Raw genomic sequence first — 18,029 nt, 5'->3', positions numbered from 1 at the left:
TAGTTAATGTGAATTCAAAACTTAAAGGGCACCGTTATTTACACCCAGTTATTTACAGATGCCAACGATGAGGGCAATTTCAAAAAGTCTATCTCATATCTATAAGATATCAGCCTTCTGATAAAGATACTATTTTCCTCTTCCTATAAAGCAAATTAATAGCGAGAAGCTCTTACCACAGAACAACTTAAAAAAGATCTTACTTGACATACAACATGTAAGTTACTGTGGTTATTTCATTCGATTAAACAATACCCTTATCACTTAAAATTGGAAAGTTTAGCCTTAAATTTAATGTGAAAAAATTGGTTAAAAATACATTATAAATAATTCTTAATTTACATACTTGATTACCTTTCTTTTCTTCTTTTTTTTTTTACTAACTTTACAAAATCATTATTGAAAGAACGTAGGAGTAAAAAGGAAGTAGAAAATATTTAACTATAGCCTTTTCTATTTAAAAATACAATATATTACATGCTTACAGTACTTTCATTGTGCAAAACATGTACTGATACTGTGTGGTTATGTATTTACTCAGTTTCTGTACACAACAAATTATAACAAAGAGCTTACTTTGCTCTGTTCTGTTATGCAGAGTAAAACAGACAATAGGTACATAGTTGGTTGTAATGCTTTAAACAAGTCATTTGCAGAAATTAATGGACATTAGTTTGCTTTTATAAAAAACAGCCAATTTTACTCCTAAGCACTAAATAAGGGGTTTTCCAGTATTGAGGACTTCTTAATGCATTTACAATTCATTTCCAGGGTATACACCTTCCAAATCACAATGCTAAGATGCATGCAACGTGTTGTACTGGCAAATATATATACAAAACAAGTTTAACAGCCAGACATCCCAGTCAAAGTTGGTCCTCTGACACTTCAAGTTTTCTTTGTGGGGCAAACAAGTTTCCTCGTGAAATACCATCAGCACCATCTGAATCTGCAGGAGACGAAGCAAAACTAGAAATTGCATTTGGCCCTCCAGGCGTACGGAAAAAATTTTCAGTCACTGCCTGTGGCTCTTTGGGTTTCACTGGAATAGTAGTCTGATTGGAAAGGAAAAGAACATTTGTTTCATTAGAGACACTTAAAACTAGATAGAAACTTACAGCTAGAATTTTCAAAAACCTTGTAAGACTTTATAAAAACTATCTGACTAGTCTATTCTGACACTCTCGGTATATTGGAAAGCGTGTATTTATACCTGTTTTATGAGTGTCATTTGTCCCTTCTAATCCCATGTATTATTTATAGAGCAAAGATTTATGAACACCCCATAGGCAATACGATGTCCTGCAAAACATGCTGACTAATTCTGCCCTCAGATTAACTATGAATATTATCCTACTCCATGGATTAGTCAGGAGTAGGCAACCTATGGCACGCATGTTGAAGGCGGCACGCGAACTGATTTTCAGTGGCACTCACACTGCCTGGGTCCTAGCCACCAGTCTGGGGGCCTCTGCATTTTAATTTAATTTTAAAAGAAGTTTCTTAAACAGTTCAAAAACCTTATTTACTTTACATACAACAATAGTTTAGTTATATATTATGGACTTATAGAAAGATACCTTCTAAAAACGTTAAAATGTATTACTGGCATGCAAAACCTTAAATTAGAGTGAATAAATGAAGACTCAGCACACCACTTCTCAAAGGTTGCCAACCTCTGGATTAGTGCATCTCTGAGGTAGAACCAGGAGCTGACATTTAACATCAAGTACATAAACAATAACAACATGAGCGGAATAAGAGTTCAAGGAGGAAGAAAAAGAAAGTAAAGTAGAAAATTTCTTTTTGGCCTTGATAAATGCCATCTTGTCCTCTCAAGTTCATTCAAAAATGCTATTGCTAAGATGTCTTGGATCCTTGCTAAACCTCACTCTTTACATTCCCCCAACAGGCTCCCTGTTCTCTACAACAAGTTCCTTGTCTGTCTCTTGAGGACTCCTCATGGCTTAGTCCCACCCTACCTACCAAGGTATCGAGTTAACCCTCCATCTATTCTAGCAATCGGGGAGGATAAAAGTCTATTAAAAATTAAAAACAGTTTATTTAAATAGGATTCTTTTTATTAAAGTTATAATACAAATTTATTTTTTAAAAATAAATCATATATTAAAATCATTTAAATTAATTTAAAAAGTAATGTATGATGCCAAGTTTCAAAGGAAGTCAAACCACTGAACTGCTGGAAGTCTCCCCTAAGCATCTGGACCTAGAGTTTACTGAAATGCTATGCCAGCTTTTGTAGGTGCAGAGAGAACATTTTCTTCATTTCAGTTTACAGAACTAAATTAGTTCAATGATTGGCTCATTCAAAATTAAGACACCAATTAGGGAGTTGAAAAAGCAGAAAAGCCTGTTTCATCAATCTATGAATAAAGATATAAGAGGATGAGATCTACTAATTAGAAAATCTTGAGGGACATGGTGAACAGAAACAATCAGTTCAATTCTCTAACTACAGATACTTTGTTTAATGGATCAGTTAGTTTTAAATGGCAAAACATGTTTTAATACACTTTGATAAACTTTTTTTACTTATGTTTCCAACATATTGTTGTTAGTTAAATAAAACTACCTTCAAACAACTTAAAGTGCTCTTCTGTGCTTTTTAATTTACTTTTAAAATTTCCAATAGTTTGGACACTAATCGCAATTACAAAAATGAATTACATAGTAAATAAGAAATATCTCATTCCCCATTTCTTAACAAATAAAATGTAAAAATTAAGAGTCTGAATAAAGGCAAGTTAAGCTATACAATATAGCTTTAATATGTATATATATAGTGCATCCTACTGGCTAGCAAAAAAACAAACAAAAAACACACACCAAACTTCATGTAAAGGCTATATTTAGTTGCAAATCAACAAGTTTTAACTAATGAGAATCAGTCTCACAACAAATGCAAAATAAGATTAAAATCTATTATTTAAATAAAGCTTTCCTGATTGCTGATTTAAGCCATGATTAAAACTGGTGATTTAAACCAATCCACCCTGCTAGCAATAATACCAATCTGTATTGTGCATTACTCAAATTTTCCGTGATTCTTTTGGGCACTACTATACTATAAATAATATCTAACACTTAAAATAAGATGGAAAACTTGTATTTGACAGTTATCTTACCTGCTGTAAAGGAATTACTGCAACTGATTTTCCGTTTAAGTCATACCCAGTTATCTGCGATTCATTTTTAAACACTTTTTCTTGTTGCAAGCTCACATTCTCTGAAACAGGACTAACATGCTCTGGTTTTGGAGAGATTGGCACTGGCTGAAGCATAGAATTTGAAGAAACTTGCACACCAGCAGGTATGAGTCCTAAGTGTTGTAGTGTAAAGTTCAGAATTGAAGAGCTTGGGTTTTGGACAGGATTACTATGGCTTGAATTAAGATACGAGCTGTTTACTACAGGTGCAGCTGCTATTGAAGACGGTGATACCATTAACTTCAAGGGTGTGACATGAAAAGCAGGAATATTAACTGCTGTAAATTCGGAAGCTGTCACTGGAATGACACCTATAAAAGAAAAATGGAAGTGGAAATGAAAAATCAACCTTTAACAGATGACAATTTCACTGCAGTAAAAGACCCATGGCAACGAGTCTCAGAGTCCAGGTCAACTGATTCAGGCTGGGGGGCTAAAAATAGCAGTGCAGACATCCCAGCTTGAGCTGTAGCCCAGGCTCCAAAACCCTATGAGGAGGGAGGGTTTCAGAGGCCAGACTCCAGCCCAAGCCCAACTCTCTACACTGCTAGTTTTTTTGCCTTGCAGCCTGGGCCCCACAAGACCGAATCAGTTGACCTGAGCGATGAGACTCACTGCTGTGGGTTTTTTATTGCACTGTAGATACACCTTGAGACTCCTACAGGGTGAAATCCATCCCTGGTATAGTTTCATTGACTTCTGTTGCGTGAAATTGGTCCACAATGCTCAAAACCAGAGAACTTAAATGTATATAAATAATTATATATTGTATATATACACACCTGCAATGGGTGAACTGTAGGTCACGTGTGGCAGTGAACATATCCCAGACTTTTCCTCGTTAGAAAAAATGGCCTCATTGCCATGTTGCGTGCACTGAGCAAGAGGAATAATATACCCTGAAGGAAACAAGGTCTGAGAAAGAAAGGATAATCTTTTTGTACAGGTGCAATAAGAAACATATTCATGATGTGTTTCTGCAGGGATAATTTTTATTCCTGAGGAAGTCCTTATTTTTCACTCTAGGTCCTATGCTGCGTCCTTTTCTGTTGATTGACTTCTGCCAGAGGCTTGGACAAGACCCCCTCAAACACTGATCTTTAGTTGGTGGCAATCTCCATTATGTCATTCAAAGCCCCCCTTTCCTCAAGAAATAGAGTGTGCTGCACTTCTGTTAACGTCCAATTAGACCAGACATGTTTTTAAAGCAAACTTTGACCGTTTTTTTGAATGCACAATTTGACAAACCAGAGTCTGGACTCAGATGGCAACATCATTCCATTCTCAAGTCACCTGAGACTTTTGATGCAAGAGTCCAACCATGAGTAAAATACCTTTTTGATATAAAAATCTGTTTGTGCCAGGAGAACTCACATCTCATCCCAGACACAGACAGACACATTAATGATGAGACCCACTGTGGAGTGCTGGAAAAAGCAAACAAACAAAAGTAGATTGCTCATTTATTTTGACAAGGGGTTTATAGATATTTCATATTCTATTAAGAAATATACTATAATTTTTTTTTTTAAAAAGGAACCAGGTTTTAGAATTACAAGATCTAACTATATGTCAATGCCATTAAATTTAAGCATTGTCCTATGCTGATCAAAAATTTTACAAGTTAAGAACTATAAGAAGTTTTTGGATTAGTCATGTGAGAATTCACATGCTTTTACTCTAAACCAAATAAACCTTTGAAATTAAGTATAAGAGGAAAATTAAAGACCCTCCAGCAGAATTTCTAATGAAGTTAACTTATCAGATAAGAACATTAGAACATAAGAATGGCCATTCTGGGTCAGACCAAAGGTCCATCCAGTCCAGTATCCTGTCTACGACAGTGGCCAAAGCCAGGTGCCCCAGAGGGAGTGAACCTAACAGGTAATGATCAAGTGATTTCTCTCCTGCCATCTATCTCCACCCTCTGACAAACAATGGTTAGGGACACCATTCCTTATCCATCCTGGCTAATAGCCATTAATGGACTTAACCTCCATGAATTTATCCAGTTCTCTTAAACCCTGTTATAGTCCTAGCCTTCACAACCTCCTCAGACAAGGAGTTCCACAGGTTGACTGTGTACTGAGTGAAGAACTTCCTTTTATTTGTTTTAAACCTGCTGCCTATTAATTTCATTTGGTGGCCCCTAATATATTATATTATGGGAACAAGTAAATAACTTTTCCTCATTCACTTTCTCCACACCCCTTATGATTTTATATACCTCTATCATAACCCCCCTTAGTCTCCTCTTTTCCAAGCTGAAAAGTCCTAGCCTCTTTAATCTCTCCTCATATGGGAACCATTCCAAATACCAAATCATTTTAGTTGCCCTTTTCTGAACCTTTTCCAATGCCAGTATATCTTTTTTGAGATGAGGGGACCACAACTGTACGCAGTATTCAAGATGTGGGCATACCATGGATTTATATAAGGGCAATAAGATATTCTCCATCTTATTCTCTATCCCTTTTTCAATGATTCCTAACATCCCGTTTGCTTTTTTGACTGCCGCTGCACACTGTGTGGACATCTTCAGAGAACTATCCATGATGACTCCAAGATCTTTCTCCTGATTAGTCGTAGCTAAATTAGCCCCCTTGTTATTGTATGTGTAGTTGGGGTTATTTTTTCCAATGTGCATTACTCCACATTAAATTTCATTTGCCATTTTGTTGTCCAATCACACAGTCTGCTTTGGTCTTAACTATCTCGAGCAGTTTAGTATCATCTGCAAACTTTGCCACCTCACTGTTTACCCCTTTCTCCAGATCATTTATGAAAAAGTTGAATCGGATTGGTCCTAGGACTGACCCTTGGGGAACACCACTCGTTACCCCGCTCCATTCTGAAAATTTACTATTTATTCCTACCCTTTGTTCCCTGTCTTTTAACCAGTTTTCAATCCATGAAAGGATCTTCCCTCTTATCCCATGACAACTTAATTTATGTAAGAGCCTTTGGTGAGGGACCTTGCCAAAGCCTTTCTGGAAATCTAAGTACACTATGTCCACTGGATCCCCCTTGTCCACATGTTTGTTGACCGCTTCAAAGAACTCTAATAGATTAGTAAGACATGATTTCCCTTTTCAGAAACCATGCTGACTTTTGTGCAACAATTTATGTTCTTCTATGTGTCTGACAATTTTATTCTTTACTATTGTTTCAACTAATTTGCCCGGTACTGACGTTAGACTTAATTGCCAGGATCACCTCTAGAGCCCTTCTTAAACATTGGCGTTACATTAGCTATCTTCCATTCATTGGGTACAGTAGCTGATTTAAAGGACAGGTTACAAACCATAGTTAACAGTTTCACAACTTCACATTTGAGTTTTTTCAGAACTCTTGGGTGAATGCCATCTGGTCCCGGTGACTTGTTACTGTTAAGTTTCTCAATTAATTCCAAAACCTCCCATAGTGACACTTCAATCTGTGACAATTCCTCAGATTTGTCACCTACAAATACAGCTCAGGTTTGGGAATCTCCCTAACATCCTCAGCCATGAAGACTGAAGCAAAGAATTCATTTAGTTTCTCTGCGATGACTTTATCGTCTTTAAGTGCTCCTTTTGTATCTCGATCGTCCAGGGGCCCCACTGATTGTTTAGCAGGCTTCCTGCTTCTGATTTACTTAAAAAACCATTTTGTTATTACCTTTTGAGTTTTTGCTTAGCTGTTCTTCAAACTCCTTTTTGGCTTTTCTTATTAAATTTTTACATTTAATTTGACAGTGTTTATGCTCCTTTCTATTTACCTTTCCTCATAAGCCACCTCCATTACAAATATTGCTGACGAGTTTTTTCTACCTCCCGTTTGTGTGCCTAATACAGTAGAGTCCTACTTAAACAAGAGCTTAAGAGTAGACTGAAAACCAAATGCATCACAGAGGTTTCCTGTATGTATGCTTGGACTGATAGATTTCTGCTTCTGAAAGTAATAAATCTTCGGGAAGTTGTACTTCTCCAATCAGAGGAAAAGTATACCTCGTGAGCAGGAACAGCAAATGCAACAGGCATCTCTTGTGTAGTACTGGCTCTGCTTTTATCTTCTGAAAGACCTTCTCTCCTTTCATGATCAAAGCAACATTCCACATTTTGATCTAGTTTCTCAGATTTGTTCTGGCTTCCCTCTTGGAAATTATTTATTTCAGGCTCCAAGTGCACAGCTCTAGAAGATGATCTTTCACCCTTAAGAGAATCTCCCTGAAAAATTATGTAGTACATACAGACAAAAAAAACAAAGACATTTTAAAGATGGGTTTTAGATATCTACAGTAGGTGTAATTAAGAAGTATATATTTTTAATAATGTATTTGCTTTCATTATATTAGATATTTTAATTTTATGTCTCAAAAACTGATTTCATTCATTAATCTTTTGTGGATACTACTGGAAAAAACCCCCTCTTAAGGAGCCATAGCATCAAACCCCACTCTATCACTCTGCGCTGTAGGAACCTAAAGTACCAGTATGGCAGGATCTACATTACCCACTTTTGTCCCCACCAGCATACTAGATGTTCCATGGTTGGGAAGGGGCATGATCAGAACACACTGCACTGATGATCTAGATCTGTTCTAGCAAGCACAACTTAGAGAACAGCCTAAGGACTGCTAATGTGCATTAGGATGCAAAACTGGTCATCAACTGGTCTCCAGGATTGAGAAACAAGGGCAGAAAGACATCCATGTCCCCAAGAGCTCCAGCACAGCTCACATATACCTAGAGATCTGGCACAAGACGTTTCAGCTTCTTATTCTCTTAATATTTTGGTTCATGGTATATAGCCCATTATATAGGGTGTCAGGAAATAATAACACTAGATCAGGGGTGAGTAAACTTTTTGGCCTGAGGGCCACATCTGGGTATAGAAATTATATGGTGGACCATGAATGATCATGAAATTGGGGGTAGGGGTGCAGGAGGGGGTGAAGGCTCCAACTGGGGTTGTGGGCTCTGGGGTAGGGCCAGAAATGAGGAGTTCAGAATGTGGGAAGGGGCTCCAGGCTGGGGCAGTGAGTTGGGGTGCCCCTCCGGCTGGTAGTATGGCCTCTGGTGTGGGGCCATGGATGAGGGGTTTGGGGTACAGGAGCAGGCTCTGGGCTGGGATCAAGGAGTTTGGAGGGCAGGAGGGGAATCAGGGCTGGGGCAGGGGGTTGGGGTGCAGAGGGGGCTCAGGGATACAGGCTCTGGACGGCACTTACCTCTAGCAGCTCCTGGAAGCAGCGCCACGTCCCCCACTCCAGCTCCTATGTGGAGGTGCGGCCAGGCGGTTCTGCGTGCTGCCTCATCCACAAATGCTGCCCCCACAGCTCCCATTGGCCTCAGCGGGCGGGGCTTGGGGCAGCGTGCCTGACTGCACCAACGCATAGGAGCCAGAGGGAGGACATGTTGGCTGCTTCCAGGGAGCCGTGCGGCACCATGGCATGCACGGAATGGGGCAAGCCCCCAACCCTACTTCCCGGCGGAAGCTCAAGGGCCGGATTAAAAGGTCTGATGGGTCAGATGTGGCCCGTGGACCGTAATTTGTCTACCCCTGCACGAGATAAAAGTCCTTCAAATACTTAAAATTTTATATCCCCACTTTCCCTCTCATCATCCATAAAGCCAACACCTAATGCCTGCCACTGTGTGAGCTGAGAAGTGCTTGAACTACTCCCGAAAGACTGAATCACAACCCCTGGCAAACAGCAAATCAAGTTACCAGATTTGGTTTTTGGTTATGCTTTTAAAATGCTCTGTAAACACTTCTAGGTAGGTTCTTATTTTTCTGAATCAAACTTTTATTTTTTTTTTTTATTTTTTTATTTTTTAAAAGAGACAACCTGATTCAAGGTTCAGCCTTGCAAAGATATGCTTTGATTGACAGAATTATATATTATATCTGAATGTTTTCCAAGCACCAGGCAAACTATGAGCAAAGGACTGATGGACATTCACTGTTAAAAAAGGCAAGTTCAAGATTCACCCTTAAGTGTAAGTCTATTCACAATTATTACAAACACTTAACATTTGCATAAATCCGAATTACAGGAATTTGAGCAGCCCCTTAACTCAGTTCAATCTTTCCACCTATGTCTCCCCACCACCTTCACACAAGAAGAAGCACTCACTCCGTAAGACTGGTATGATATTCCTTTGTGCAGCCAACCAGTGATGGGCCTGTAGAACAATGTACTTCCATCAAGGTTTAAGAACATTTGTACAAAACTCAACCAAAGGATTAAGAGTTTCCATGATTGCTCTTGAAACCATATTCTATACAATGCATTTATTTATGGCTTCTACTAGGATCCCAAGCACTTTGTAACAGTAGGTCATCACACTACAATATTAAAGTAAAAAACTATACCTTTTCTTATATTACTTACTGTATAAACATCTTCAAGACTTTTCTCATCACTTCTACATTTTTTAATGGAACTGTTCTCCTGTAATGCTTGAGATCTTTTAAGGCACTTCTCTGGTATAAACTCAATTTTTGTAACTTGTCTCTCTTTAGCCATCAGGTTCCCAGCATCACCTTCACCTGTATTACTGTCCCCCTCTTCAATGGTCATTTGATTAAATAGTATTTTTGAATTAGCATCGAAAACACTTTTAGTTCCAGGCACATTGGGACAGGGCACAGACTGTAATGTAAAACTTGGGCTGTATGTAGTCACAGTCTGGGCTTGGGAAGGATGCAAATATATTGCATATGAAATAGCAGAATGGGTTTGAGGTAGCATTACAGGGGAAACTGCATTGTGGATAAGAGGCAGGACCCCCAATGGCTGAACAAGAGATGGAGTTTGACAGGATGATGTAGTATTAGGTTCACATTTCAGAAGAGATTCATCACTAGAGGTCAATTTACATTCTAAGGTAGATCTTGTCAATTTCATCTTTAATTCTCTAAAAAGGAAAAAACAGAAACACACACTTAAATACATTCAAAAGTGCCCTGGTCATTTTATGTCATGACACAGAAAAATAGAGTAACCTGATGCAATTTTCATTACTCCATCCATTAAATAAAGTGAAAACGATGCTACTGAAAATTATTGAGTTTAACAGTTACCGACTGGCTGACTCTAGTTCACAATAGCTGACTAAATACACCTCAAGCTTGTTGGCCCAATGTTGAAATAAGCTTCCCGCTATAACACTAGTGTAAACATACCTTGATTGTCCTTCTAACTGCTGTTTACAAATTGCTGCAAGCTGAGCCATTTTACTTGGCAAGGATGATGAATTTTGATTATCATCTGCTTCAGGGGGGAAAAAAAAACCATAAATAGAAGTTGGATTCACTTTTACGAATACCTATTTATACAGTTTGCATGGTTTAAGTGTTTAGTAACAGGGCCTTTCATCTCCATATTGCCATTCAGTTACAGTTCAGGTTGGATATGTCAGTTGGATAGTGGCTTAAGTTGGTGGCCTCAGTTCTGTTCTTTGTAGAGAACAATCCACAAAAGACAACATAAGGCACTAATTAAATACTTTGGCTGGCAGACTCTGAGCCCAAGAACTGCATTTACATGAAGAATAAATGGTCATCTCAACTTTAAATGTGGCCCTTTCAGATGGGTTGCACCATAGTTAGGCTTGACAGGATTGGATTTTTAATCAATAAATGTCAGAAAACGTTAGTTTCGCTGACATAAAATATTTCCATCCATAATTGAAATGTACAGATAGGCAAAGAAAGAAAAATGCTACTTGAGAACTTAGAATTTGATTTAAGGACATTTAGAGTTTGTATATTTTGACACGTGATGTTGACAATATGTGTTTTAAAGGTTATAAAGCTTTAACTGTTTGAATTTCAACATCTACTATAATTAAATAATAATTCTCTGGCTCCCCAGAGTTTCCCCCCAATGAGAAAATTTAAAATAGATAAAAATAGCAAAGGCTGCTTAAAAATGATCAATATTATCGGTTGAAGTTATAAAAATATAAAAATCTAATTGTGCCAAACCTAGCCAGTGCAAAGAAAGGTCTAGTATGTATATTCATAGAACATTTTCCTAACAGAATACTTAAGGCTATTAAACACAACACTATAAATGTATGCAATATGTATGAATGTACTATAAATGTATGTAATAAGTATGAATGTAATAATTCATTTTCTTCTTTAATAAAAAAATACTTGTGAAAGCACACAAGCTATGTAACTCCTAGTAACAGGAGCAGGCAATTATAAATAGTGAACCAAATTTAGACCTGGAGTAAAATGGCTGCAACTCTATTGTTACACCTACTGACACCAGGTCAAGATTTGGGTCCATCAAAGAGGGAACAGCTTCCTATATTTTGTTATATGGATTAGCTTCAGAAGACAAAGCACTTGGAATCTGTCCTTCGATCTTCTCTGACCTCAGATGTAAAATACTGTACATATATTACTAAGTGCCAAACTTCTCTGTTGGCCCCCATTATGCCCGTTTTTGACAGTATCAGTCAACCAGAACTTGTGTTTATATTTCAAGCATGCCTGAAGAGGTTAAATATCAATGTCTATTTAACAAGAGATCCTATACAATATGTTAATAGCATATCCATTGTTGTATGCACTGTTGTTGTAGCTGTGTTAATCTCAGGATATTAGAAAAACAAGGTAGGTGAGGTAATATCTTCTATTGGACCAACTTCTGTTGGTGGGAGAGACAAGCTTTCGAGCTACACAGAGCTCTTTCCCAGACCTGAGGAAGGTACTCAGAGAGGCACAGTTAAATACAGTATCATAGGACTGGAAGGGACCTCGAGAGGTCATCTAGTCTCGTCCCCTACACTCATGGCAGAACTAAGATTGAACTATCTGAACTCTCTCTCTCTCTCACCCACCTTGTCTGTCTAACAGCCTATCCAGAGTAAGATACAATAGTTTGCTTTTCAACTACATACTTGTGCTTGTCTTGCTGGGGCTGCTTGGAGCAGAATGGATCTTCCTCCGGTCACTTTCTATAGTTTTTACTAGCTTTATTAGAGATGGATGCCGAGTGAAGCTCTGCTTGCCTCTTAAAGGGAAGAGATTTTTTGAACACTGCTCTTTGGGAGATTTAGATTTTGCAGAATTAGATGGAACCAAGGAAGTGGTAGTAGTTACAGGTTTTGTATCTAAAACAGAAAATGTAAAATAATATCATATATAACCTGAACAATAAAACAGTTCTTTTAATATTTGTTTGGTGATTAGAGTGCAGGAATTATTTGACAAACTGGAAAAAAGATCCTTTAGAGAAAAATTAAACTGTCTTTTGGTCTAAGCTTTTCAAGGGTAAAAACTGCAATTCATGCCAATTGGGACAGCAGAAAGAAAGCTAAGTAGTACACCTACCTTGAATGCCTGGTAAAACCTCTGGTCCTGTCCATTTGAATGCTGGCTTTCTGCCTCTTTCCTCTGTAACGTGAACCTTCTTGATAAGTTCGAGACTACTGAGAACATTAGCTATGTCATACAGTCTCCTAATTTTGGCTGAAATAAAACAAATATGTTAGTTAATGAATTCTGTATAGCATTTCTGGGTTCATTAGAAGCACACTTTAAGTCATACTTATTTCACATTAGGCTAAAGATGCTTCCCAATCCCCGAACATGCTCTTGTATTTATGTTACACAATCCAAAGCAACAGCTGAGGTTATTGGAGCCAGATTGCAGTCACTCATATGAGAAACTCTGTTTTGGATTCTTTAAGAACAATTTAGTCTTCAACCAAGCTTTTTTTAATACCTGGGCCTCTATATTGTGGAAATGTGGAGAAACCTTACACTGAAAGCCAGCAACTAGAAATAGGTGGGAGGAGGAACAGAAATATCCTAAAATACACTGGATTCATCATTCACCTGCAGAATCTTTCAATACGCCACCATATCCTGATTAATAGTTTCAGATACCACCACTAGCTGCAAATTTTAAAAACCAATTGAACTATCACCAAAGAGCCTGACTTCAACCAGAACATGTTCAGGCCAAGTTTCTCCCACTGAAAAAAAAAACCTGGCAAATCATCCACAAAATTCAGGGCTATCCTTGTTAATCAAGAGTGTGGTAATACATTAGTATCTTTTTGTAAACGTAACTATCTCCCTGAATATAACCAAGGCCCTTGGAATGCTTTTTGTCAGACACACCAGTTCCTGGGGGGAGAAAGAAAAATCACACAGATCCTAATAATTTTAACATGATGCAGCGGAAAGGAAACTACTAATTGACACTACTGAGACCTGATCCTGTCATTACTCCACGTGCACAATTCGCACAAAAGCCAATGCGAGTTTTGTCTGTGAATCAATAGTAAGATGGAGGCTTTACAAATAAAATCACAATTAAGGAGATATGAACTATTAGTGTATACACAGACTTAGAGCTGACAGAGAAAACATTTTAAATTCCACTTCCTCCAATGAGATTAACGACTGCCTGGACTTCTAGAAATCTCTCTAGATTTCAACCAACAGAGCTACATGACCAAAATGAAGACTTGTCTAGTGCAGGGACACTCAAATCTTTGTGACAGATAGTGGGGGAAACAAAAAAAATGTTTCATCATGAAAAAGACAGTTACCAATAAGCAACATGATGATGTCACTTCATAATTAGGGCCCTACCAAATTCACAGCTGTGAAAAAATGCATCATGGACCTTCACGGTCCTCTGATCTCCCCATGAAATCTGGTGTGCAGCTAGGGGCTCTTCCTCTGGGGAGGGCTCCAGCTGCTAGTCCCAGCTGGGGATGGGAGGGATGAGACTTCCTCTTCCCCTGCGGCGGTGCTCCCAGGGTAGGTCAGACCCACCTCCAGGATCTCCCCCAGCTGCAGAAAGGTCCGCAGTTTCAATTGTTGCCTCCCTGCACAGAGAGGCTGCAGCTCCTGCTGTCTCACCCCGCCCCCCAACTCCAGCAGGAGTGTAATAAAAATAAAGGGAAGGGTAACCACCTTTCTATATACAGTGCTATAAAATCCCTCCTGGCCAGAGACAAAACCCTTTTACCTGTAAAGGGTTAAGAAGCTAAGATAACCTCGCTGGCATCTGACCAAAATGACCAATGAGGAGACAAGATACTTTCAAATCGGGAGGGGGGGGGGAAGAAACAAAAGGTTCTCTCTGTCTGCGTGATGCTTTTGCCAGGAACAGATCAGGAGTGCAGCCTTACAACTCCTGTTAGTTAGTAAGTAATCTAGCTAGAAATGCATTAGATTTCCTTTTTGTTTAATGCATGGTAAAATACGCTGTGCTGAATGGAACGTATATTCCTGTTTTTGTGTCTTTTTGTAACTTAAGGTTTTGCCTAGAGGGATTCTCTATGTTTTGAATCTGATTACCTTGTAAGGTAGTTACCATCCTGATTTTACAGAGGTGATTCTTTTACCTTTTCTTTAATTAAAATTCTTCTTTTAAGAACCTGATTGATTTGTCAATGTTCTTAAGATCCAAGGGTTTGAGTCTGTGTTCACCTGTACAAATTGGTGAGGATTTTTATCAAGCCTTCCCCAGGATAGGGGGTGTAGGGCTTGGGAGGATATTTTGGGGGAAGACGTCTCCAAGTGGACTCTTTCCCTGTTCTTTGTTTAACACACTTGGTGTTGGCAGCATAAGATTCAAGGACAAGGCAAAGTTTGTACATTGGGGAAGTTTTTAATCTAAACTGGTAAGAATAAGCTTAGGGGGTCTTTCATGCAGGTCCCCAAATCTATATCCCAGAATTCAGAGTGTGGAAGGAACCTTGACAGGGAGACCGCAAGAAAACCGGACACATGGTAACCCATATCCTACGACCTTCACTTCTGTGCTGCGGCTGGCAGTGGCTTTACAGCTGGAGACCCAGCCAGCTGCCTTCCTCTCTGGCTGCCCAGCTCTGAAGGCAGCACCCCCGCCAGCAGCAGGGCAGAAGTAAGGGTGGCAATCCCATGTTCCCCTACAATAGCCTTGTGATCCCCCCCGCACCTCCCTTTTGGTTCAGGACCCCCATGATGCACCATGAAATTTCAGATGTAAACATCTGAAAATGTGAAAGTGACCAATTTAAAACCCCCGGCTATGAAAGTGACCAATGTGGACCGTGATTTTGGTAGGGCTTTGTTCAAGTCTTTATAGATATCTATCGATATATCTATACATACATATACACACACATACCCACCCCTTTTGATTGCCCCTCTACAAATAGATCCTGGGGACACCTAGTGTTAAAGCTATAATTAGTTCCTGTATAACTTAATTAGAAATATATTATTAGAAGAGAGAGATTTCCATTACATTTCACAATATGCAACATTGTGTTTAAGGATTACAGTTTGCAAGAATCCCTAGAAACAACAGCTGTAATAGTAAATCAGATGAAATACTCCATTTAAGAAAAATCAAAAACAGATTATCAGAGACAAAACTTACATAAATACAGACTCAACTGAGACAGCTCCAGCAGCATTTCACTTACTTTTAAACTTGCTTTTATCTAAATCTTCTATATGGTCCTCTCCAATCAAAATTTTAGCAGCAACTTCAAGGCTCACTATTTGAGGAGTTGATACAAGAAACAGCATCACAAATTTCTGACTCATCACTCGTAAAGACTTGTCTTTCCTGCTGTTTACTGAAGCTATACGGAAAGGAGACAGGATTAAAATGTATCAAGTGACATGCCATCTGAAATGAAAGTTCTGAAAAATATTTCAGAAATTAAGTAACAAAAATGTTTGTCAACAAGAATCTTGGTCTTAATTAAAAGAGCTGAAAAAGAATGACACTTTTGCATAACTTTTGGTGCATTTCAGGCTTTAGGATTTAAGAGATTGGTTTCCCTGTGTTTGGATATTTTTAATTACAGATGTATTCTCTTCCTGGCATTAATAAAAAATCATTACCTGCCCGAAATTCCATCCCTGGGAGTTCAACAAAACACATTTCTGAATGCTCATTTGGGCCAACAGGTTTTGTCGCCATCTCCTCATTTTTGTCACCATCTAACTCAAACTCATACTCTCTCTTCTTGATCATCTCAATTTGTTGTGTATATTTGTTCTCTTCACCAACTTTTTTCAAAGTCTGCAGTGTTCTGTTGAGATTATGACGCCCATACCAAGCGTATCTGTTTTTGGCAAGGCGGCTCACCATATGCAGGCTCTCTAGCACGTTCACAATATCATATATGCGTCTACGTTCAACATCTATAAGAAGGAAGAATATTAACACATTAATCTTAAAATTTGGATCATGTAGTATTGTTCTTAGCATATGTTTCTTTAAATTGGTTTATCCAGCATGGTGATTTAAGGAACTATCATATTCTGTTAATCTACATAGTCTACACCAAATCACATCTTATTTTGATGTCACATTTGGGCAAGGCTTAAATTGTGGGTGCAGCTAGAGAACCGCCCCATTTCCCACCCATCCCAATCACTGATCATACTCATAATTTGGAGAACCAAAAATTGGACTCAAGTTATTTCCAGTAGTTGTGATAATTATTTATATGTTCTATATAATATATAAATTTAAAGTTCTTTTTCTTAAAAACGTTCCAAAATAAGATAGTATGTACAGAGGAATAACAATTTTGTTAAAGAAACAGATTTCCATTTCAAACTTAGAAAAGGATCGTTATAGAAATGAAGGATTTTTCTTTTCTTAAAAAAAACAAAAACAAAAAACGAACTAAATAAAATTAGTTTGAGTTTGCAAAAGTTTTCATAATTTAACTGTGAAAATACACACCAAAAATGAGATGCTGGCTTTACCAGCATATTCATAGGAACAGGTCAGTACATATTCCCAATCATAAACACTAGTACAGGCACAGACTTACTAAGCTCTTCTGCTACTTCATCAAGGCAAATATCACTGTTCTCTGCAGTGCTGGGGTAATTAGGATATCGAGCTAAAAATTTGTGACACAATAATCCTAGACTTTTCTCTTTACGGCTTGGTTGAGATTTCTCATATTCATCTCCTGATAAATGCTCCTGCACAGAAACAAGGAAACCGGAATTTAATGTTTTACGTAAAAATGTTAAGTTTGACAGATTTATTGCCAGCATCTGGGACTGATGAACAATACCAAGTTCCTTATCCTCAACAACTGGTGAGCCTCAAAATAATAAAACTAGCAGTGTTTGCTATGTCTAACAATTAAAATGGTATCATAAATAGCTAATATTCCAGAATTAAAATCTAAACAAACAAGGTGGTATATGTTAAAGTTTTCAATACTGAACAAATACAGATTCCTGGGCCAGAAGATACCATTGTGATCATCTAGTCTGACTTCCAGTATAACATAGAACTTCCCCAGAATAATTCCTTTTGAATTAAAGTATATCTTTTAAAAAAGAAAAAAATCTAGTATCTAGACTTGCATCAAGACAATAGGCAACCCCCAGTTTAATTTACAAAAATCTTTACAACATACATGTAAACAGTGTTTTGCCTCTATGATTTCACTTCTGTCAAAAAGTCCCTTTTTTTGTTCTCTGTTTCTAATCTCAGGACTAGCCGCGCTGATCAATATTTTAAGGTTAGCAGTGGGTGTCCATGGATCTCCATGAGGAACTTCCTTAGATTTAGGGGGTGTTGTCAGAGGTCCAGAATCAGGCTGGATTTCCGTTAATACTGAATATGAGGTAGCTGACTGTTTCAGAGGGGTTTTCAATATGCTTTTTTGTGGCTCAGAAGAGTGATTTTCCTGCACAAAAATAAATAAATGAAGTAAATAAAATTCTCTCTCATAAAATCAAAATAATGTCATATATAAAACTACACTCCAATACTGTTCTTTATTCTAGTCAACTACCGATCTGTTT

At 38.1% G+C, this 18,029-nt stretch overlaps 1 protein-coding gene across 9 annotated transcripts in view; it reads right to left on the bottom strand.

Moving 5' to 3' along the window:
- Nucleotides 1-273: 273 nt before the first annotated feature.
- Nucleotides 274-18,029, bottom strand: part of E2F8 (E2F transcription factor 8) — a 20,656-nt gene continuing 2,900 nt past the window's right edge. For 5 of the 9 annotated variants that reach the window (XM_038404534.2, XM_038404537.2, XM_038404535.2 and 2 more), the window contains 12 exons: nt 17,639-17,911; nt 17,036-17,192; nt 16,092-16,394; nt 15,665-15,826; nt 12,564-12,701; nt 12,131-12,343; nt 10,398-10,485; nt 9,604-10,129; nt 7,217-7,435; nt 4,010-4,142; nt 3,147-3,538; nt 274-1,055 (listed from right to left, as the gene is read on the bottom strand). In XM_038404534.2, the coding sequence (XP_038260462.1) occupies nt 867-1,055; nt 3,147-3,538; nt 4,010-4,142; nt 7,217-7,435; nt 9,604-10,129; nt 10,398-10,485; nt 12,131-12,343; nt 12,564-12,701; nt 15,665-15,826; nt 16,092-16,394; nt 17,036-17,192; nt 17,639-17,911 (2,793 nt within the window). In that variant the 3' untranslated portion in view covers nt 274-866. The remainder of the gene's footprint in view (nt 1,056-3,146; nt 3,539-4,009; nt 4,143-7,216; nt 7,436-9,603; nt 10,130-10,397; nt 10,486-12,130; nt 12,344-12,563; nt 12,702-15,664; nt 15,827-16,091; nt 16,395-17,035; nt 17,193-17,638; nt 17,912-18,029) is intronic. The other 4 variants (XM_038404536.2, XM_043516684.1, XM_043516686.1 and 1 more) reach the window with 1 other exon arrangement.

This window comes from Dermochelys coriacea, chromosome 6, assembly GCF_009764565.3.
Source record: "Dermochelys coriacea isolate rDerCor1 chromosome 6, rDerCor1.pri.v4, whole genome shotgun sequence".
NCBI classification, from domain to species: Eukaryota; Metazoa; Chordata; order Testudines; family Dermochelyidae; genus Dermochelys; species Dermochelys coriacea.
This window is presented reverse-complemented; position numbering and strand designations above follow the sequence as displayed.